This window comes from Scardinius erythrophthalmus (assembly GCF_964197995.2).
Source record: "Scardinius erythrophthalmus genome assembly, chromosome: 14".
Taxonomy (NCBI): Eukaryota; Metazoa; Chordata; class Actinopteri; order Cypriniformes; family Leuciscidae; genus Scardinius; species Scardinius erythrophthalmus.
In genome coordinates this window covers 17210432-17233335 of record NC_138234.1, presented here as the reverse complement: position 1 = coordinate 17233335, position 22904 = coordinate 17210432, and the positions used below count along the sequence as shown (strand labels likewise).

Genomic DNA, 22904 nt, shown 5'->3' with positions numbered 1-22904 from the left:
GAAAAATTTCGGAGCAACGAGGTAGGCTACTTTTAATATTAAACTAATTCTCAGCTCTTAGATTCCATCAATTTTATTACGAAATTCAGACAAAAATACCGGTTTTGCGCTTGTAAATGTGACGTGACAGATCGCTGAGCGCCTCAGGTGCACGTGAACCGATCATCTGTTACTTCTTTATTTAAAGATGCAGTACAACTTACCGCCTACATAATATCGACCAATTAGTGTTTTTCCACCACGGAAAGAGGTCAATATAACAGCAGGAGAACAATTACGTCACATAACGTTACATTTACCTCAGGAAAGCCATTTAATGACCATAGCATGTTAATTGAATTGGGAAAAAAAATAGCTAGAGAGGAGATTTTAGAAGCACTATTTTACATATTTATTATATTTTTACTTGTGTCATTAAATAATTGTTATTATAACAAAAACTGCATTATATTTAATTTAATTTGTTATTTTTAACCTTTAATAATACCAGCAGATTGGGCCCTCTATGTTTACAGCAGGTGAGATTATTTTTTAAAATAAACATGTACCTAATATTTATCAAAATTAGTCAATATTGAATCAAAATCGTAATCAAATCACAAGAATGGAATTGAAATCTTGAAATTTTTGTCAAGCAATAATAAAAACTGTATCCTACCAGTCATTGTACCATGTAAACATTGTAACATGTTGTCACTAAACTTCATAAAATTCTATTTAGTTACCAAATGTTTTGACAATTACAATTACACTTATTGTGATGCAATATTTGTTTTTACATCATTGGCTGCATCCGAAAACGCATAAACTCATAAAAGAGTAGGTAAAAAGTACCTGGATGACCTACTTTTCCGGCAAGATTCTGAAGTGTGCATATAATGAACACTTTACTATCCCATGAGGCCACAGAAGAGGATTTGTGAAAGGCAGTAAAATGACGTAACCGACACTGGTAGGTCACATGATAATGACAACATGGCGAATGTAGTACGTACAGATTACATTCATACTACACACACTCATACTATATAGAACATACTTTTTTAGTGGTCTTGAAGCAATTAAGACGCAGCCACTGCCATTCACAAATCCTCTCCCATGGCCTCATGGGATAGTAAAGTGTCCATTGAATGTGCTCTTCAGAATCTCGTTGAAAGTAGTAGGTCATCCGGGGAGTTTTCACCCACTGTTTTTCAAATACTATGTAGTCGAACACTGCACTGTTGGCATACTGTTTTTCACATACTAAATAGTTAAGTATTCGATTTCGGATGCAGCCAGGGCTTGACTTAATTTAGTACACTTGAACTTTGAAGCCCTAATAGGGTGTTCATGAATAAGCCAGTTGAAATGGAGTGGTTTTAACTACATTACAGATGACAGACCACTTACAATTTTTGGACGCATCTCGTGTCGTGTGCATGTCCATTAAATCACAAACGCTAAACATCAATGTTAAATAATTTTATTTTGCATTGAACAAAAGCATGTTTGATGGTTCATGCACACAGGAATCTGAATTCAGTCCAATGACAAATCCCTTCAGGTTGAAGATTTGGGATGTCTGAAATATTCACAGGTCAAATGTGCCTCACTGTCCTCTACAACATATTCATATTTACAAGCTATAAACAAAACAAAAAAACAACAGACCACAGCACATAAATACCACACACATTAGAGTTTCTGTCATGTAGAAGCTTTAAGCAATAAATAATAAATATGTAATGAAAACCTACATTTTTAGGTCTAGTAATGTAATACCGCTATCATTTAATGAACAATTTTTCTTTTCTGCAGTCTCAGGAAATTCTCTTTTATTGCGAGGACTAAACTACTGCCAGTTCAAATCTGGCAACTACTGATAATGAAAAATTAAATTTACAGGCATGACAGGCATCCAATACTGCAACCTTTCTCTCTGTTTTTGAGCATCTAAAACTGTGAGTGAGTGAGTCATCCACACATTAACATGCTACATTCAGTGATACGTATGTGCCAACTGCTGGTGTGAACACTCTGGACTTCACTCAACGATAAAACAAACATATACGAACCGAAAATGACAAATACCATTTTCTTCTCTGAGATGTTCTTGTGGGATTGAAGACTCCAGTTTCCTGTCAAGCAAATTTGAGATGGAGGGTTATATATGACAATGATTTTTGGCATTATGTGACTCTTGCTGTTACAGGAAACCATGGCAGTCGTATTATAAGAACTACCCTCAGACAGGAAACCATGGCAACATTACAATAGGAACAGCCCACGACCAGAAAACATGGCAGCTGAGTTACAAGAACAATCCTCAGGGTGGAAACCATGGGAACCATGATATTGGAGCCACTATCAGATTAGAAACCATGGCAACTGTGTTATAGAAACAACTGTCAGACTGGAAACCATAGCAACTGTGTTATAGGAACAACTGTCAGACTGGAAACCATAGCAACTGTGTTATAGGAACAACTGTCAGACTGGAAACCATAGCAACTGTGTTATAGGAACAACTGTCAAGACTGGAAGCAATGGCAACCATGTTATTGGAGAAACTGTCAGACTGGAAACCATAGCAACTGTGTTATAGGAACAACTGTCAGACTGGAAACCATGGCAACAATGTTATTGGAGCAACTGTCAGACTGGAAACCATGGCAACTGTGTTATAGGAACAACTGTCAGACTGGAAACCATGGCAACTGTGTTATAGGAACAACTGTCAGACTGGAAACCATGGCAACTGTGTTATAGGAACAACTGTCAGACTGGAAACCATGGCAACTGATTTACAGGAACATGTCTCAGCCCGGAAACCATGGCAACCATGTTACAGGAACAACTGTCTGACTGGAAACCATGGCAACTGATTTACAAGAACATTTCTCGGTCTGGAAACCATGGCAACCATGTTACAGCAACAACTGTCTGACTGGAAACCATGGCAACTGATTTACAAGAACATTTCTCGGTCTGGAAACCATGGCAACCATGTTATTGGAGCAACTGTCAGACTAGAAACCATCAGACCCTCAGAAAGGAAACCATGTCAACTGTGTTACAGGAACATCCGTCAGACCAGAAATCATGGTGACAGTGTTATGGAATAAATCATGACGATTGTGTTACAGGAACATCCCTCAGACTTGAAACCATGGCAACTGCATTACAGAACAACCCTCAGACTGGAAACCATGGCAACTGCATTAAAGAACAACCCTCAGGCTGGAAACCATGAGAACTGCATCACAGAACAACCCTAAGACTGGAAACCATAACAACCTTTAGGCAGGCTGTTACAGTAACAACAGTAAAAACAAGAGGGATCCATGGCAACAGTGTAGAAACCTATAAAAGATTTTTACAATCTACAAAAGAAGCTGTCCTATAGTAATCCTGCAAAAGATTTGATTGTTTTATATATATTAACAAAAGGGAAATAATAAGGAGTGAGTTGATGTGGATGGACAGATGCGTGATAGAACGTTCCGGTGTTTTAGGGTTCAGGACTGGATTTACAGCTACACCACAGCCCTGTTCATCATTTTCTTTTCTCGCGTCTCTCTTTTTCTTCTAGTAGTCTTTCCCACACGATCGTTTGACTCGTTCCGTCCCTCAGTCGAGCTTGCTGAGGAAGTCGAGCAGAGCGTGGTGGAACTCGCGGGGTTTGTCCATGTAACAGGCGTGTCGTGCTCCCGCCAGCTTCACCGCGGTGTGATGGGGCAGCTGAATCAGGTTCTTATGCGATTGGGCGCCCAGGTTGGTGTCTAACTCCCCATATATGATCAGCGTTGGAGTCTGTCATACATACAGGAAGTGAGAGTTAAAACAGGTCAAGGAATTCCTAAGTGTGAGATGATTAGAAAGAAACAAGGCACCTGGATGTCGCGGTACTGCTGTGGGGTGATGCCGCGGGTGCCCACGGGGGCGATGGGCACAAAGCCGTGCAGCTGGGAGCTGTGTTTCTGGAGGAACGGCAGGGCGTAATGGCCGCTCATAGACGGGCTCAGTAACACCGGCGCTCGCACACCCAGAGCCTCCAGAAAACGCTTCAGCAGGTCCACGCGGCTCTGATCCGACTTTACCGACTCTGAATCTGGAGAGTTCCCGAAACCTGAGGAGGAGCGAGTCGGTTATATATCAAAAACATTAATAAAGTAATGACTAAAGATTTTTCTAGTCGACTAGTAGTCGTCCATTTAGGCTATTAGTCGACTAATCGCATGTTTATATTAATTTAATTACTTAAATATGTACTGGGGAATGCTAAACCATAATGAACGTTAATATATTCCACGCTCAAGTGCACACATTAAGCTTTCCAGAAAGCACTGGCAAAAGTAATGATTATGAATGTGTCGGAAAAAATAGCAAGGAGACATTTTAATAATCTACTAATAAACTATTAGTGTCGGCTGCAAATATGAAGTTGACGATGCTGACTCGCCTTCTCCGCAGTAGCCTAGTGAATGCGGCTTTAGAGAGAAATGCACCTTTCATATAGATTACATAATCAGAGAGTATTTGATTTCGATTTGAATTGGTTTGTCCAAAAGTAGATATTTTGAGTTTTCTATAGATATATTTCTCATGTCTGTGAGGCAAGTAGCCTATACTTTGAGTTTCAGTTCATTTTGCTCCAGTTCACGAAAACCGAGACGGCAGAAAGCGCATCCTGTTCGTTTTCTTTATTTTACATAAGCACAACGTTTTGTTGTAACTGTGAGTTTACACGAATAAAAAGTTTCGAATGATGCATTACTCTTTTCTCTATGAACAAAAATGACAGAATTTTAAGTTGTTTCTTCTGTTATCAGGAAAACAAGTAATAAAAACTCAGTGAGTGTTTTAGCGCAATTTTCTGACATCATGGGATCACAACACTAAGAGATAGTAAATCTTTTCCTGGATTTTTTTTGTGCGTTCCCGAGATTAGACCTTCCTTAACATAATGCCAAAAACCCGAAGTCCCTAGGTGGTCTGGTTGAGGAGTAGATAGAAGTGCAAGATTGGTGTGCACAGACGCACAGAACAGAAATCATGAGTTAACGATCGCAATTTTGTCCGGTGGAAAATTGCGCTAAAAAACTGGAAAAAAGTCAGTAAAAAAGAGTGACGTGCCGGATGTCTGCGTGTCATGCAGTCTGAACAAACACTTGGATACGCGCTTTATAATAGCGTACCTTTATCTAGGTTAACGTTAGAGCGAACGGCCATGTAGTTTCTACAACTTGCATGTTTCAAATGATAAGCCATATTTGAGGTTGATTGATGATAGGCGAACGTTTGGATTTCCCCCCCATCATACTGTAATTACCACAAGGAACCGTCATTAATGATCTGTCCCTCACGGACGTGTGACTTCACCACTTCCTGTGGAGTTTTATTTCTGCGACTAACTGACTAATAAAATTTTGGTTGACTAAGCCTCTTCTTGTCGACTAACGTTTAGTTGACTATTATGAGGCAGCCCTACTTCTAAGTTTACAGAGCTCATACCGGGCAGGTCGAGCGCGAGGGCCTGGTACCCGTTGGACGCCAGTAGGCTGAGGGTGCCCAACTCCTCCCAGGTTTTAGAGGTGAAGGCCTGACCATGAAGCAGCACCATCTGCAGCCTGAGGACGAGAAGATACACTTACTGAAACTCAGCATAACAATAGGTCATATGGAATCAAAATATTTATTTGCAGAATTTAGCAAGATTGGAAATTACCATGGTTACCACAGTTTCCATTAAAATACCACATTCAGTAGCGGCAGATCTTTTCTTATGTACTGTGACATAAACGGATTATCAAAAATTATCGGGAAAAAAAAGTAGAACAGGACTTGGTTGTATCCATTAGTTGATTGGATGGATCTGGATGCAAACTTGCAGTCGATTGTAAAAAAGAGGCTGGTTTATGTGGACTAAATGATTGAAGAAATCTGGCATACGTCACCGGAGAGAAGTCTGACAATTCACCAGAACATCATGTAACATTTTGATGAAAAATTCCCATTAAAAAAAAGAACATGCATGGATGAATCGTTCACAATAATATCAATAACATGCATTAAGAAAATAAATAGGGTGAATTTCCATTTCATGCTGATGTTAGTACTGCACTATGTGAGCTGTGCTACGTACATCTCTACGCTATTGACAATCAATTATAAACCTGTTTTGCATGCAAAATATCGCTATAGTGAAACACTTCCTTTTACAAAGGAAGTCTAAGGGGCAAGGTATGGAAGTTTCCGGAAGTTTTTCTAGTCACAATTCTACCTTTTTTTCTGACAATTGCACGTTTAGCCCCCAGTTTCACAGACAAGTTTTAAGCCTAGTCCCAGACTAAAATGCATGTTTAAACTATTTTAACTGAAAGCAACTTGACGTGACAGATCTTAAAATATATCAGTGCCATTGTTTTGCCTCAAGATGCACACCAGTAATGTTTTTTTCTAAGGCACGTTTATTAAAGCTACTTAAATGTCCTGATTAAAACTAAGTCCTAATCCTGGCTTAATCTAAGCCCTGTCTGTGAAACCAGGCGGTAGTTAATTATTGTTACTCGGTACTTAAATGTATAATTACACTATTTTAACACGAACACATAAAGTGTAACTTAAGGGTTTTATTCGTCACAAACTGAGGAACGAGTCAGTTTTAATATTCTATTCTATAGAGCTTTTCGATTATTGCGTCAATTTGTACACGTAGAAACGTGCCAAAATTGCTGTTTATCTAGGCAGCTCACTAGCTGTTTGTGTTATATAACTGTGGAATTAAAATGACCTGGGTAGTATCTGTCGTCCGGCGCTGTCCACGGGTAGAGCCTCCCGGAAGAAGAGCGGCGGGTCCCCGGGCAGCTGCCCGGTCCTGACCGTGATGTTGATGCCGGACGGCGGAGGAGGAGAGGCGGGCATCAGACCCATCCGCTGCTGCACCTCCAGAGACGGCTCCATGCTCCCCTGCCGGATGGAGGGCAGCAGCAGATACAGCAGCACCGTGGCCAGTAACACCAGCCCCAAAACCACCAGACGGTTGCGGAAGAAATTCATCATCTGCATGGAAACCCATTTAATTGCATCAACAACACTCGGTTTAACAAGATGACACGAGGAGGACACATTAATCTCATTAATCACAGCAGATTAAACAACCAGACTCCATTTTAACCGGTGGACATAAAAAAGACATGAAAATACCTTAAATGCAATATCCGAATATATAAAATACTTGCATATTAAAATAAAGCATGCATATTTGTAATTTGTTGTTAATGCATACAAGTAACGTCAATCATATAAAGTGCGCAGACGCACTGCAGCTCTAACCAACCTGCCGATGTATACCAAAAATAAGAGCTGTGTCGCGCGTTTAGTACGTACCTAAAAAATTTAAGAAATAATGTAAATATCCAATAATCGATGGATGCTTGAAAGTTTGAGATAGACCATTATTCGCACGTAGTGAGCAGAGCAGCGTTAATGCGTCACACACAATAATAGTTCCGTGTGGAAACACGCGAAAGTGAGCGATGGTTCCGTTTAAGTGGTGTGTTCAGTCCTGTGGTTATAAGTTTATCTTCCCATAACTTCTCCCCCCTTAAAAGTACCATTTGGAATAATAGATATATAAGGGTTAGAAACGCTAACCTAACCCTAAAAAGGTAATTATTTGGGTTAAACAAATGTTGGCGTTTTATACAATTATACAGATTTTTTAATTCTTCTTCATATTTATGACTTTTCAGGTGATCCCATCCAACATCTTTTGGTTTTACAAGCAATTCCCAAGGAAATATTTGAGGCTGTTAGAATGTAATAATAATTATACTTTACAAACAGTTGAAGAATTTACTTCTTGTATCAAGTTGCAGGGCAAGGATTTCATAAGTTCTGTAATAATATTTTCGTGCGTTCCCTTCTTCAATCTAAAAGTATACTTGGTGTTACTAATCACTGGAATTCTCTATTTTTTAAAAAAAAAACATCTTGATTGGAGTAAAATTTGGATGACACACCTCATAAAGTGAAAGAGGTTTCATATAAAATTTTCCATTGAGTTGACCCAGTTAAATCACTTGTGGCACAGCGCTTTCATTTGTTTTGTTGTTGTTGTTTTTTTGTACAGATTTCCCCTGAGACTATTAATCATTTATTTTGGGAGCTTCCCAAGACACAAATGTTTTGGAAAAATCTCAATTACGTAGAAAGAAAAGCTATGATTCATGTTAACTTTGTAGATGATGATGAATATGCTAAAATGTTTTTTATTTGATGGTGCTAAAATCTTGTTGATATTTGGTTTAAATATTATAATTGCCTGTTACTACATTAATAATATCAAAAGGAATGAAAAAATCTAATTTCTAACGATATAAAATTAATGTTAAAATATATTTGGAAACAATTTCAAAAAGTTATTTTTCTGTAAAATGCCTTTTTTTTCTTCTCATGTATTTTTCTTACCCCTGACATGTGGTTATATGTACTCTTGTATGTACAATATGTTTTGTTCTAATTAAATTTCAATAAAAAAAAAGCTAATCTTTCCTTGGACATCTTTCAGTTGTTGCGAAACGAAATCTCATAATATTACTACATGTTACTACACATTTGGAAACATATGCAGCCCCAAAGGGACACAGTAATGATGGGCAGAAAATGAGAAGGGAGGAAAATTTTGATTTCAATGCTTTTGCAAGCGAGGGGAACGCAAAAGATTGCAAGCGAATGCAAAAGCATTTAAAAAATATCATTTTTCTTTCCATCTCATAGGTTTTGCATCACAATTTCATGTTACGGCCTCAGTCTGCGTGTATAAGACGACTCAATTTTACTATAGTAACGCTAAATGCATGCTACTGTTATGACATAGTACCACCTTTTGTTTTAAAAACACTAATAAAAGGTACTTTGGACATAGTAATACCATGTTTTTGGACATCTACCAGGGTAATACAGTATATAGCAGGCCTTACTGACACTACTATTAGCTTACTATGGAACAACTTTGGCAAAATGTTCACAAGAACAGTAAAATTTGAATACAATAGAAAACAGAAATTGCATAGTCAGTGTTTTAATTTTTATTCTAGTCAAATAAAGATAAAAATGTACCATTCTTCAAACCAAACCTTACATAATATCGCACCGATGACGTATTCACTAAGACACGTGGATTCTATATTGCAGTGTGATTCTCACCAGTCTGAGCCACAGATTCCAGTATTATTCACACATACCAGAAAACACAGGAAGATCCAAGCGGAAAGCCCCACTGGGGGTCGGAGAAGAGGGGGGAGAGACTACAAGGAGACTGGATGTCTGGTTCGAGTTATAACACAAGGCATTCTCTGTGCTGCCAGCCCATAATGTTTCCTCTGGCACCGTTCGACAGCCCCCTTAGAAGTGGAACAGGACCTAAAAAACAAGAAACTAAGGGGTGGAAAGAAACTAGAGGAAAAGTGAGTGAACTAGCTAGTAAGGATGAGGGCAAAATGGCCAGTGTTGGGGAAAGTTACTTTTAAAAAGTAATGTAATTACTCCCTAAAAAAAGTAACTAATTGTGTTACTTAGTTACTTTTTTTGTGTAATGCGTTACATTTTTGCGTTTCTTTTTCTCATCTGGGGCTGGGTTTGCTTGTTTGTTTTTTAATAAAAAAATTATAATCTATTTTTGCCAAATGTAAAGGCACTTTCCTAAAAGATCCCAAGTTTTCATGTTTAAATTAGACAAATCCCATATTTTCAACATGGTTTTAGACTCTCTGGAGTTACTTTCCAAAAGTTCATAACAAATTCAAGCTTTTAAATATAAGATTTATTGTAAAAATATAAAACAAACACACATTTCACTTGGTCACCAAACAATCTAGACGGCACAAGCAGAATTTGGTATCAAAATTTGGTAATTTTGGTATGAAAAATAAAAATGTTTCAGTGAGGTTCCTTTCAATTAAAGGGATCGTTCACCCCCAAAATTTCGATTCTGTCAATATTTACTTATTTTTTTACAAGAAAGCAAGTCAAAGAGGTTTGGAAATACCATAACGGTGAATGAATGTCAGAATTTTAATTTGGGGGATGAACTATGCCTTTAAAGGCACTAACAAAAAAAAAAAAAAAAAAAAACACAGATCTACAGTTTTGCTGATGATGAAACAAACTCATGCTGAACATACACAAATAGTCTTTCCAATTTATCCCACACAAATAAAGAACAGAAATGCAAAGTTCAGCAGTTAAGGGGGGAAATCCGGTCTGAAAATAGTTGTGTGCAACCTAAGGCAGAACAATAAAAGGCATCTAAGCTTCTGTAAACCACAGTATGCTGACATTTACATTAATGTTTTTTGGCAGAAGATTTAGAAAAATCCCTCACTATCCAGCAGTTTAAGAAAACCTGTTAAGATCATGTCCGAGGTCATATTTCACCCCAAAATCAAAATAAAATAAATAACAAAAACGTTTATTTAGCATAAAGTAAACCGATTTTTAGGACCAAGATCTTTTGTGACATAATTAAGAACATTCGCATAACTGTAATGCAATGATTTCTAATCTTTATTACTGTAAAAATTCATTAAAATGTATTAATAATTTATAATTAATTTATAGAATAATATATAATATAATAAATTGTGATTTTATACCTTATGGTGGTATTTGTTGCATTGCCTTTGATCAATTATGATTTAATTAAATAAAAAACATCATGATTTTCTATTTACTGTAATAAAACTAATGCATTACTATAATGAGAATCACATTGAGAATAGTGAGATCCGCATAACGCATAAGTATTTCTAGGAGAAAAATGCATACCTTTCAAGAAAATAAAAAATAAAAATCCCAAAACAGGTTTATTTTTCCTTATGCAAAATGTAATTTCTCTAGTTTCTTTTAATTTTGGAGTGAAATGTGAGACAGAAAGCAGGTTTCATGACATTGAGTCCAAATGAGGTTTTAATGGAGGCAGCAGCGTTGCAAGTAGCAACATGTGTCCCTTTAAAGAGCTGGTCATGTGACGCACAACAGAAATAAGGTCACAACTGGTTTTGTGCAGAGGTATAAAGAAGGCAAAGAAGTAAAATGTCTCGAATGACAGCTATACGGAACCCAGCACAGGACATGCAGACAAAAATATATATATCATGGCCACAAATTAAGAAAAAGTTCTCTTGTTTTAGTTGAACTAATTATTTCTCTTGTTCTGATTTAACTAAAACAAGGGAACAAATAAATACAACATTGCCACGATTTAGTAAAAAAAGGAGCAAATTATTATATTGTGCACACGATTTACTTAGTAAGACGTGCTGATGTATTAGTAAGTTAATTTGTGGCCACTATATACATATTTTTTCCCCGCATGTCATGTGTGGGGCTCCATACAGCTGAAACCACCACATCAATTTTTTTTTTTTATGAAAAAAGCCCACAAACAAGATAAGACTTCCACACACAAACATCATTTCTAGCTAAAAAACCAAACAAACATAATTTCACCTGCCGCAGTTCAGCCTCCCATGCAGCGGGGGGCGATCTACTCAAACAGGACCACACTGAGCTGCCACTGTGCTGCACATTTAGTCCACAGAGTTAGCTTGTGTGTTTCCAACTGCTCCAATTGTGTCCTCTTTCGAATTCTAGCGAACAAAGGGCCTTCCTGCAGTCAACGTCGCACATCTCTTGAAGAGAAGGTCCGGAGTTTGTTCTCTAATCGGTTTTATCGAACTCCTCAGTGTAGGAACCCCATCAAGAAAAGCGGTAACAGCAGAACTTGCATAAAGGTGGTCCAGACCACCGTCGCTCTGTTCCCAGCCACACTTCGGCCACAGTCGTCGCCCAAGTACCCGTTGTAGCACTGACACTGGAACTCGTCCTGTAAGCGGCTCAGTTCTTCTGGTCCCATCCGGCCCAAAACCTTTAGCGTGTTTCCTTGGCGCTCTATGCTGTGTGTGTTTGGACTGAGGTGCAGGTAGGTGTCCGTGTCGGAGTGTCTGCGAAGGCAGCGACCGCGCATTCCACAGAGGTTTCGGCTGCACTGCTCGGCGGCCGACGTCACGTTAAGCAGGTAACGACCCAACGGCCCTTGCAGGTAATCATTAAGATTAGAACAAGCCGCCTGGAAGGTGTGAGCAGAAATCAATTACGACTTGTAAATTAGACCAATATCTATTGCAATCAGTAACTCCTAGGACGATTAAATGGTTTATTATCATTTGATGATTAGCATTTCGTGATTATTTCGTGCCAACTTTTACATTGTGTATATGTATATGTATAATCTATACTTCATTTTATATACACATACATACTAGTGTTGTCAAAAGTACCGACTTCAGAAATTTAAAAAAATGTGACAATACCAGCATTTCCCTCAAGCATTTTGAGCGCTGTTGAACGGATTCTCTACACACCACTGCGTTCCTGTACTCAACATATGTCTCTGATTGGCCATTGTGTTCACGCGCTTGATCATTGTAGCCAATCACAAGCACCAATCAGAGGTGTTTAAGAATCCTTTCAATAGCGCTAAAAATGCTGGTATCGTCACATTTTTTAAATTTCAGTACCGACTTAAAGTTGGTAAAGTCGATGGTACTTTTGACAACACTAATACATAGATATACACACACACACACACATACATATATATATATATATATATATATATATATATATATATATATATATATATATATATATATATATATATATATATATATTTTTTTTTTTTTTATATATATATATAGGGAATATATATATATATAAACCCCACTAAGACCTTACAAGACCCAAGTGGTAAGTGGGTATATTTTGGGATAATCAACTCATTGTATATGATCCCTTCCTTATATTTCACCCTGAATTTTAATCATCATCTTTCGATCCCTAAAGTCAATTTATGTGAAGATGATGAGTAAACGCCCTGATTAGGACACAAACGTACTTGACTGCTAGCATAGTTGGAGTCACCCCAGAGGATCACGCCCGCTACACCCAACGCCACGCTCTCACCGATAGTCGACACCAGATCCATCTGCGCAAAGAGAAGACAGAAAGAAATCAGAATTCATCTGAACCCAAATATTATGATCTGATCAGGAAACAAAACACGTGTTTTAGATAACACTTCATGCGTCACTGAACGTGTGGCTTTCAGAAATGGAAAAATAATTCCATCAGCAAATTAACTCCAAACACTGAGGCTCTTGAGAGTGTTTGTGAATAGTTTGTCCAAGTGCGTATTTGTTAATTGTTCTGCTATTTTATATTTGTGGCAAGTGACATCGGCGAAGAAAGACAAAGAGTTTATTCTTCTCTTTCTTGACCACACACTTTGTCTTCACCCTTTCATTATGTCACTGATAAATGACAATCACTCTTTCATTTATTGGTTTTTGTTGAAATACTTCACCTCTCGTTCCACAGACACTGATCCAAACTCTTGAGAAATAAATGACTTGCTCTGTGAGACTGGGGTGTAACGGGACTCGGTAAAATATAGGTAAAAAATCAATAATTTTTTATAAAAATTTGAACCGTACTGTTCTCAACCCATGGTTCGACACACACTTATACTGCGGTTAACATAAAATCTGACAAGGCATCTATAATATGGCTTAAAAAAAAAAAAAAGCAGCGTAAAACCTGGAAAGAGTTCCTATAAAGTACGCTTCTGTCGATGGATATGCTCTGCATGCGTTTCATGTAAGAGTAGCTGTCCAAATCAACCGTTAGTTTGTAAATCGGTTGTTAACGTCACAGTTCCTCAGGTGTTGGTGTGTTGCAGTTCAGCATGGCAAACAAATGAGACATGCCACTGATTAGGGTTTGGAATAGAAAATCGGATAATTTTTATATAATAAAAGTTGATTCTGCTTACCGATTCATGTGTGCGCATTTTAATGTGGTTTTAAACCATTCAAGTGCAAGAAGGCGCAAAAGAGAACTCAATTTGGCACTCGCGTGCTCTTTCCTGTGCTGGGCACAATCAGAGCGTGCGCACCACAAAAAACGCCTTTCATATAGAGTTCTCTTTAGCGTCTTCTTGCGCTTAAGCTGTAAAATACACACAAAAATGTGTCAAAACATCCTCATAAACACAGTTGGTTATGTCTTAAGTGAACGTAAATAGTTGAGAAAGAAAGCACGCGTTACAGTATACTGGATCAGTGCATTCGGTCTTAAAGGGACAACAGCCTAATATACCTGCTGCTGTCTGTATCATTAATGTTAATCAAAGAACAGAAGACTAAGAAACATATCTCACTGATCTTAAATGATGCCTATGCTCCGAAACAGATTAAATGTTGTTGTTATTTCCAATCAGAAAGAGCAAACCAGGGTGTTGACCAGAATACAGTAAATAGATTCAGTAAACCTCAGGGCCTCACGTGTCAGCTGCTGATGGCATTGTGGTGTTTGTTCTACAGAGCCAACGAGACTCAATGAGGAACACAGATGAGTCTTTGTCTCCAGAAAGCGGAGAAGATTCTGCATGCTATATTTAGGACAAGCTGTGACATATATCAGTACGCTTAAGTTCACTGCACCTATATCCCCCATTGGGAACGTTGCTCAACGCCAAGAAAAACACACCATGACATTGCACTCCTGAAATATGACCATCTCAGAAACAGCTGAATTTCCTTCACGGTCTCAGAGGATAACAGGCCATCACAAAGATCTGTTCAGCTGGTCACATGTAGCTTTTGGCATTAAATGGGTTTTTGCTTCTGCAGGAACTGCCTCAAATATTTTGGTGCCGTACAGTCGAATTCTACAAAAACTGACCTCAGGTTACTTCAGGGGATGAACCTAGAATAAGTGATTTCCCTTTTGATTAAAACAAACTAAATGACTATTCACTAGATTGCGAGGTATATATTGGTACCGTTTAGGCTAATATTAGAAAATCTTTAATTGGATATTTAATTGTTTATGCTCATTTCTTCTTACATTCTATTACCTTTGCTTTCAGTGAGCATTCAGTGAGGTAATCTAAATGTAAAAATAGAGGAAATGAACATAAGCAACAATTATGTCCAATATCAGCCAATACCAATAAATTAAAAACTAATACCAAACCAATATGTTGAGCAGGCCTACTTAGGGTGCAGGTCAACTTCAACAAAGAGGCGCCCACAATGGTCCAGTTTTAACACTCCTTTAAGAAAATCAAACTGCCACACAGAGAGAAACACACCCTTACAGGAATCTCACCTCGGACAGTGGCAGGAGTTCAGGAGAGTTGCCGTTAGAAGTTGGAGTAGTGCTTACGTAAGTGGGCCGTGTGTAGACAAACACAGGTCTGGCTGACCCATTCCCAACAGACGCCAACCTCATGCCCTCGTTGACCCGGTTCCGTACGAACTGCCGTCCGGACAGTTTGTCCTTCAGTTGTTTTACCATGTATATGGAAGGATACAAAGCTGTACTTTCCGTCCACAGCCACTTCAGTTCGTCATTCCTGGAGACCTCCACATCCGGACAGCGTCCCGTGTAGTTCTGGTTATTTTGGTAATTGTGGTTGTAACAGTCAGGAAAGAGGTAGAAGCCCCAAAGCTGATGGGGCCGTAAGCTCTTGGCCAATCGAAGAGTCTCCAACATGAACTTGCTTGCAGAGAGCTCAAACTCTTGCTGGGCCACTTTGGCCACCTGATCCGGAGTCCAAGTTGGGTTTTTCTCAGTGACTAACCATTTTGAACGCTCGCGGTAAATTTCTTTAGTGCCCCAGTTACGTTTCCAGAGGGGCCGCCACTCTTCCCAGTCGATCACAGCGAGACCTTTGGCTGTCGGGTCTTTGATATACTTCTTGAGCCCATCCAACATCCGGTCTAGGTGTTGCGTGAGACTGGCGGTCTGCGGTAGGCCACTGTAGACCGCAGTGCCGTCTGCCTCAAAGTATGGGTACATTCCCAAACGGTTATGATAGAAGATGGTGAGATTTTGCTTGGTGAAGCCCTCATTTGGTGACGCCACTATTTGGAACTGATCCAACTGGAATTTGACGTCATGTCGAGGTCTACAGTCTTCAGTAGGAGCGTTCCAAGCCAACAGCAAAGGCTTACCAGAATACAGCGGCCATCTAGTGTTTTTTAACTGCTGTGCTTTTAAACAGGTCCAAAAGGGTATCAAAAATAATAGTTGCAGACAGGAGACCCATTCAGGTCGGGTCGTCCCAAAGAGACGTGTGATGTTCCTCATTTCAGACCTAAAAATACACAAAACCAATAAAATGAATAAAATACTACATATATCCTAAAGTATGTCCAAATATTGTTACATTATACATGCATTTACACACGTAACTACATTAAGTTATGAATTTTGCAAACTTTTAGCACAACGCAATTGACTATAAATTTATAATATAAAAATATATAAAAATATAACAGGTGTTGCTTGGAAATCAAACCCATAATATTGGCTTTGTTCGTCCATGCTCTACCAGCTGAGCGACAGTAATAAAGTTTATAAGTAAGTTTAGCAGGAACTTTCAACTGAAGGAGATTTTCTATTAATACAACAACAACAACAAAAAAGCTAAATAATCGTATCCACTAGAACATTGGATTCATTATATTTCATTGTTGCATTATACTTATAGAAATAAACGAGATCATTCACCACACTTTTATCAAATACTTCTAAAATATACATTTTTAAAAGTATATGTGTTTCCTCGAAATCGAACCCATGATATCGGCATTATTAGTTACGCCGCTCTGGCATTCGAACTAGAAGAAAGGAAAGAATAAACATTCATATTTTTAACATTCTAGGGAACATTCAAACTTTAATTTAAACAATCGATTCGGTTCATTGTTACAGCTGTGCGTTACAAAATCGCTTCCTCTTTTATTTCTAGGAACTGTTACACAAACTAACTGTGATATATTAGAGGAAACACTGACCTGTATAGATCGGACTGAACCCGTTCAACACACCGGTCCGATCACTCATAAACTACCACGCAGCGTCCATCCATATATCCAGCGGATGCCAACACCTCATAACTATAAACTCTTAATCGCTATTTCGAAACAAAAGAGTCTATTATCATTGTTTCAACACCTTAAAACGCCCCGTACGCGTTCAGACAGTATTGCTTGTGCTCAGCTGGCTCATCTGGATAATGATTGTATATGTGCGGATTTCGGCCCTAAGATTGATGCATATCGTTGTGGGTAGAGGGGTGCAAGTTTTCATAAATGACGCAAATCGCTATTCTTTAATGTAAAGTTTTGCGACCACTCAATATGATACTCGTTTTTTTAAGATATATATTTTTTATATATATATTTGGTGCTGAGGTTGTTGTTTTGGGTGTACAACCAGAGTTCTCGACAATGTGCCCTCTGGTCCCCCCTACATGGCGAGTTGGTTTCGTCCGTATTTCTCCGCTGGGGATGAAGAAGCTTTTCTACTGAACCGACTCAACTAAACTGAGATTGAGAGATCAACAGAAGTCGAGAGCCATTACACACAGATCACATTTCACTTAGAAATCATTGCGAAGAATGAGATTTTCTCTTTTCAGACTTCACCTTCCTTTGTTTTATTTATGACATGTCGTAACTACAGTATGAAAATAGTGTATGACTGTCTAGCAAAAAGACCTGAGGTAATATTACGTTGTTTTTTAACACGGTAACGTTACCAGGTTAGTACCTGGTTTTTGACATTTGAATCATGTTAGTACCATGTTTTTGATCATGTACCATGGCAATACCAGGGTACTTTTTGAATTCCATTACACTGATACATTCTAATAGATCTTAATACACTCGTAAAGCTTAAATACAGCCAATTAGCCATGTGAAAGAACTAGATTAGATTTAAAACATTCACTTTTTAAACAGTACATTAAAACTGTTAATTAGCCAATAAAAATGGCATTGCAAAACACTGTGTTGGTGGAACTGTCTGACATTAACCTTTGTTAGGCAGGAAGTCAGCTGACTGCAGGGAAGAGCTGTTTCCTGTGGCATTGGGGACCATCCTGTGTGCTGACTCACCTGAAAACTGATGACATACACACGAATGAACCAACTGAACGGAAGGATGCAACAACCTTAGGACCTCATAATATCCCACAGTCCTCTGCGTGCACACACATTTCACCGTGAGAAACCCACTTGCTCTTTACGGATGCTAATGTTTGTAGGGATCTGGGGTCACAGGCGAGAACAAAAGCTTATTCAGGCTCAAGCTACGAATCCCTATAGGACGCCTACAGAACATAAAGGCCTCCCAGAAAGACCTCGTTTCCATGTGTTACAGTGAAGATGGGCGTAATGACAAGTTGCGGTCACTTCTATAGGAGTTCTGAGGTCTGCATTAACAGGAAAAGTGAAGGGGGCGGATAGAAGGAAAACCACCCACAGCTGGAGACCAAAGGGGTCACCTTTGATGTCTCCTTTGAAGGGCAGATGTCACGAAAACATCACAATTGGTATTAGGACAGTTTCAGTACTTCGTTGAGAATTAAAAATATTCATGTACGCGCATTGGTGAGTACTTTGAGTGCATTTGTTCCTCAAATGACGAATGCCGCATGTTTGTTTGCTTCTGACCATGCACAGCAGGAGGCAGATATTCTGTGTCTCCGCTCCGGGCAGAATACCTCAATCCTAAAACACATCTTGTACTAATAAAAGGACTGTAAGAGCCAACACAGACCCTTACAGCCTCTTATAAACAGAAGGCAGATCTTACAGCTGTGAGTGATTTTCACTGCTAATGTCTAATTACATGAGGTTAAAAAAAAAAACTTGCCATCTGACTTTGACAGGTGTTTGTTCCTTAATGTTTAAATACTTTCTTCACATCTTTCTTGACATCATGGCCACTGCTGTTATTGTTAAGTAAAACTAAAAATACTAAAAATCTATTTACAATTATTTAATTTAACAGAAAAAAAAATCTAATATATAAAACAAATTAATTTTCAGTTAATTGCGAAGGCAAAATGTAAAATTTTCATTTATTTTAAGTTGAAGTAAAATGACTAAAATTGAAATAAAAACTAAATAGACAAAAAAAAAACAATAAAATTATCGAAACTTTAACAAATGAAAACTGAACATGTAAAAATAAAACTAATTCAAAATATACATAAACAATAAGAAAGTACAGTAATGATACTAAAAATAACACTGATCATGGCTTAAAGTACATATTCACCTAAAAATTTAACTGGTCAATATTTTCTAGTGTATGAAAGAGAATGGGGACTGGAGGTGTTGAGGTCTAAAAACTACATAAAAGTAATCCGTACAACATTCGATCTATATTTCAAGTCTTCTGAAGCCATATGATAGCCGCATCATTGACATCAAAATTGCCTAAGTGTAAATGGGATTTCACAACTATGATGACGGAAAATCCTGTCAATTAAAATGACTCTCTCACACACACCCAAAAATCTCACCCAAATTCATCATAAGCCTTTAAAAGACTTAAGAATATTAAGTCATTGACCACTTTTATGGTATTTTCATATTATTTTTTTGGAGCTTTACAGCTCAAGTCTCACTTCACTCAATACGGCCATGAGCAGCCTGGACATTCTGCCAAACATCTCCGTTTGCGTTCCATGAAAGAAGGACAATCATATGGAATGACAAGAGGGTGAGTAAACGCTGACCGAATTTGTATATTTGTACCATGTCCGTATTTGACCATATCAATATTACTATACTGCACTGCATTCATATATTTCTTTTTTAAATGTAGTTTATTCCAAAAATACAACTTGCATTAATATTTAACATTTTTCTTCAGAAAAGTTGTTTAAATGAACACCTCCTATGTCACTTGCTCCTACTCACCGTACTTAAAGATTGTCTCTTTCTCTCTCTCTCTCAGACAAATGTCCTCAGTTGTCTCTCTATATGTAGATGTGCACCTGCTTCAGCTCGCCTGTCTCTGTGAGTCTCTCTTAAAGCAGCTGTGTATTCAGTTTTGATCTTGGAGAGCCCACACCCCTGTACCTCCCACATCCCTGCCCGTCTCATCTACCCGGGCGCCCGGCCAGACTTTTGATCCTACCGTGTTAAAGGATTGGCTTTGAGTGGTTTAGACTGGTCTCAGATCAGCCCCTGCAGGAGACCCCAGGCAGCCCCTGGTTCTGGTTGCCAAGGTGATCTAGAAGACTCCGAGCAAGTTACAAGAGTAATAAATCACTGCAAAAGTGATGAAATGGGAGATGGTGGAGGAGATAGAGGCGAGAATGCTAATTAAAAAGTTTTATAGCTAAAGAAATTAATAGTACTTAAATATAGTTGAACATGACACTAGCAAATTCATGGGTATCATTCCCAGGGGGCACAAATAATGAAAAAAACAAACAGGTACATTCAATGCACTCTAGATAAAAGTGTCTGATAAAGGTAAGAAAAATAGTTGGTACTTCATGGAGATCATATGACGAATTATTAAAGTAAGAGCAATGCACCTGTAAGGGATTTCCTGTAGTGGTTCAAGCTGCAAGACTGCCTGATGACTAAAGAAACGTTATTAGCAAGATGGTAGAAAACTGCACATTTCCTGTCTATTCCACCCACTGCCACTTATACCAACGACAGAAATAAGCGCAGTTACAATAGCTTAAAGGGTTAGTTCACCCAAAAATGAAAATTCTGTCAGTAATTACTCACCCTCATGTTGTTCCAACCATGTAAGTCTTTCGTTCATCTTCGGAACACAAATTAAGATATTTTTGATGAAATCTGACAGAATTTTGACTCGTCCATAGGCTTCCAGTGTGACCGAAACTCACCGGCCCAGAATAGTTATTAAAACATCGTTAAAATAGTCCAAGTAACTACAGTGGCACTACATTAAGTTTATCATGCGACGAGAATACTTTTTGTGCGCAAAAACAAACAAAAATAACGACTTTATTCCACTTTTCATTTCCTTCTCTCTGGGCCTCGTAGTGTTTTTGCGCTGCGCGTCTGTGTTGCACGTCATCACGCAACACACACATGACCGGCGTCGGCCAATAGTGAGCCTACGTGGTGACGTGTAACACAGACGCGCTACGCATTGTGCGCAAAAAGACTACGCGAACCAACTAGAGGCCCAGAGAGAAGGAAATGAAAAGTGGAATAAAGTCGTTATTTTTATTGGTTTTTGCGCACAGAAAGTATTCTCGTCGCTTGATATACTTAAGATTGAGCCACTGGAGTCACTTGGACTATATTAACGATCTCTTTAATAACTTTTCTGGGCCAGCAAGTTTCGGTCACATAGAAGCCTATGGAGGAGTGAAACATGGCTCAGATTTCATCAAAAATATCTTAATTTGTGTTCCGAAGATGAACGAAGGTCTTACGCGGTTGGAACAACATGAGGGTGAGTAATTACTGACAGAATTTTCATTTTTGGGTGAACTAACCCTTTAATATGTGGCAGAGCGTTGCTATAGAGAGTGACGATGTTGTATTGCAATATGTAGCACTTCAAAGTCAATACCAAATCAAAACTAGTTAGCACATTAGTTGTAATTGAAAACGTTTAATGACAAAATATGGTTATGGTTACACTTAAAATAGTTACAAAATAGATGTATGAGATGATGATAACTTATACCATTAATTGTACCAGCATATATGAAAAATGTTAGCTGAGAGAGAGAGAGAGAGAAAGAAAAGAGGAGGCAAAAGGAGAGAGCCCCAAGAATAAGAAGAGAGCCCCAAGAAAGGGACCCAGAGAGAGTGGAGAGCCAGAGCATCAAAGAGACAGAGCAACAGTTTCAATCTTCTTTTATCCTTTCTCTGACCATGGAACTAAAACCCAAATGTGAGACATTCAAACTGACCAATCAGATAATTACACTTCCCCCACCGCACTAAAGGTGTGACAATTCATCAACCCCAAAGTACAAACATATTGGCCTACAGGCCTAGATCACTATCAAAAACCTCTGTGCCTTAAAGGGGTGGTTCGTGATTTTTGACATCGGGCCTCATTTATAAGTCAGCCTGGTTGTTATTCATCAGTGGAGACATTTTTTAAAAAAAATTATTCAGTCCTTATATTTGGATAGTTAGCCGATGCTAGGCTAGCGCGAGTCAAGGGTAGATGTTAGCCAGCCATTAAAAAACGTTTTACCCACTCCACAGTGCACCAAACGCAAATCAATTATAACACTAGACTATCGATGCAAATGTCCGTTGAGAAAATAATGTTAGAAATCAAACTTACCTTTCATCACATTGCATTAGTTATAATTTGTTCCCTGTAATCATAAGCCTTGTCTACAGCAGCAGCGGAGTGATATTGATTACCTAGGCAACCGAGTGAGCCGGTACACACATGTACTGCACACACTGTAGTGCGCTTCTTTTCTGTGTTTACTTTTTGCCGCATTACTAACTGGAGCAAAGTAAAATTCCGCAGCTGCTGAGAAACTAGTTCCTTTGGGATCATTGAGATGAAAGGTAAGTTTGATTTCTAACATTATTCTCTCAACGTACATTTGTATCGATAGTCTAGTGTTATAATTGATTTGCGTTTGGTGCACTGTGGAGTGGGTAAAACGGTTTTTAATGACTGGCTAACATCTACCCTTGACTCGCGCTAGCCTAGCATCAACTAACTATCCAAATATAAGGACTGGATAATTTTTTTTTAAAATGTCTCCACTGATGAATAACAACCAGGCTGACTTAAAAATGAGGTCCGATGTCAAAAATCCCGAACCACCCCTTTAAGAACTCAAAATGGTCCTTGTGGTGGAAAGAGGGGGTGGAAACAGTAAAGCAAATATCTTTGTTCATTTAAAATATCTTGGATTATTTTCAATCCTACACACCCACACCACTGGGTGTCAGTATTTAATAAGTCCAAAAGACGAAATCAAGAAATTTCCAGAAATTTCAATAATAATCAACTTC

At 38.4% G+C, this 22904-nt stretch overlaps 2 protein-coding genes across 6 annotated transcripts; both read right to left on the bottom strand.

Moving 5' to 3' along the window:
* Positions 1–1450: 1450 nt before the first annotated feature.
* Positions 1451–7505, bottom strand: abhd14a (abhydrolase domain containing 14A). Its single transcript, XM_081384169.1, has 5 exons — positions 7372–7505; positions 6776–7044; positions 5497–5612; positions 3876–4111; positions 1451–3795 (listed from the first exon to the last, which is right to left on the bottom strand). The coding sequence occupies exons 2-5, from the start codon at positions 7042–7044 to the stop codon at positions 3613–3615; spliced, it is 804 nt and encodes a 267-aa protein (XP_081240295.1). The 5' UTR covers positions 7372–7505; the 3' UTR covers positions 1451–3612.
* A 3114-nt stretch (positions 7506–10619) lies between these two features.
* On the bottom strand, positions 10620–19940 carry hyal2b (hyaluronidase 2b). 5 transcript variants are annotated; one of them, XM_081385369.1, is made up of 5 exons: positions 19833–19940; positions 17937–18024; positions 15220–16210; positions 12944–13033; positions 10832–12115 (listed from the first exon to the last, which is right to left on the bottom strand). In XM_081385369.1, exons 3-5 carry the CDS (start codon positions 16201–16203, stop codon positions 11729–11731), a joined length of 1461 nt encoding a protein of 486 aa, XP_081241495.1. In that variant the 5' UTR covers positions 16204–16210; positions 17937–18024; positions 19833–19940; the 3' UTR covers positions 10832–11728. The 5 variants fall into 5 exon arrangements, with proteins under 5 accessions (XP_081241494.1, XP_081241495.1, XP_081241496.1 ...); XM_081385368.1 differs by lacking the exons at positions 17937–18024; positions 19833–19940 and adding an exon at positions 16914–17129 and having other exon boundaries at positions 10620–12115; XM_081385370.1 differs by lacking the exon at positions 17937–18024.
* Between the last annotated feature and the right edge of the window lie 2964 nt (positions 19941–22904).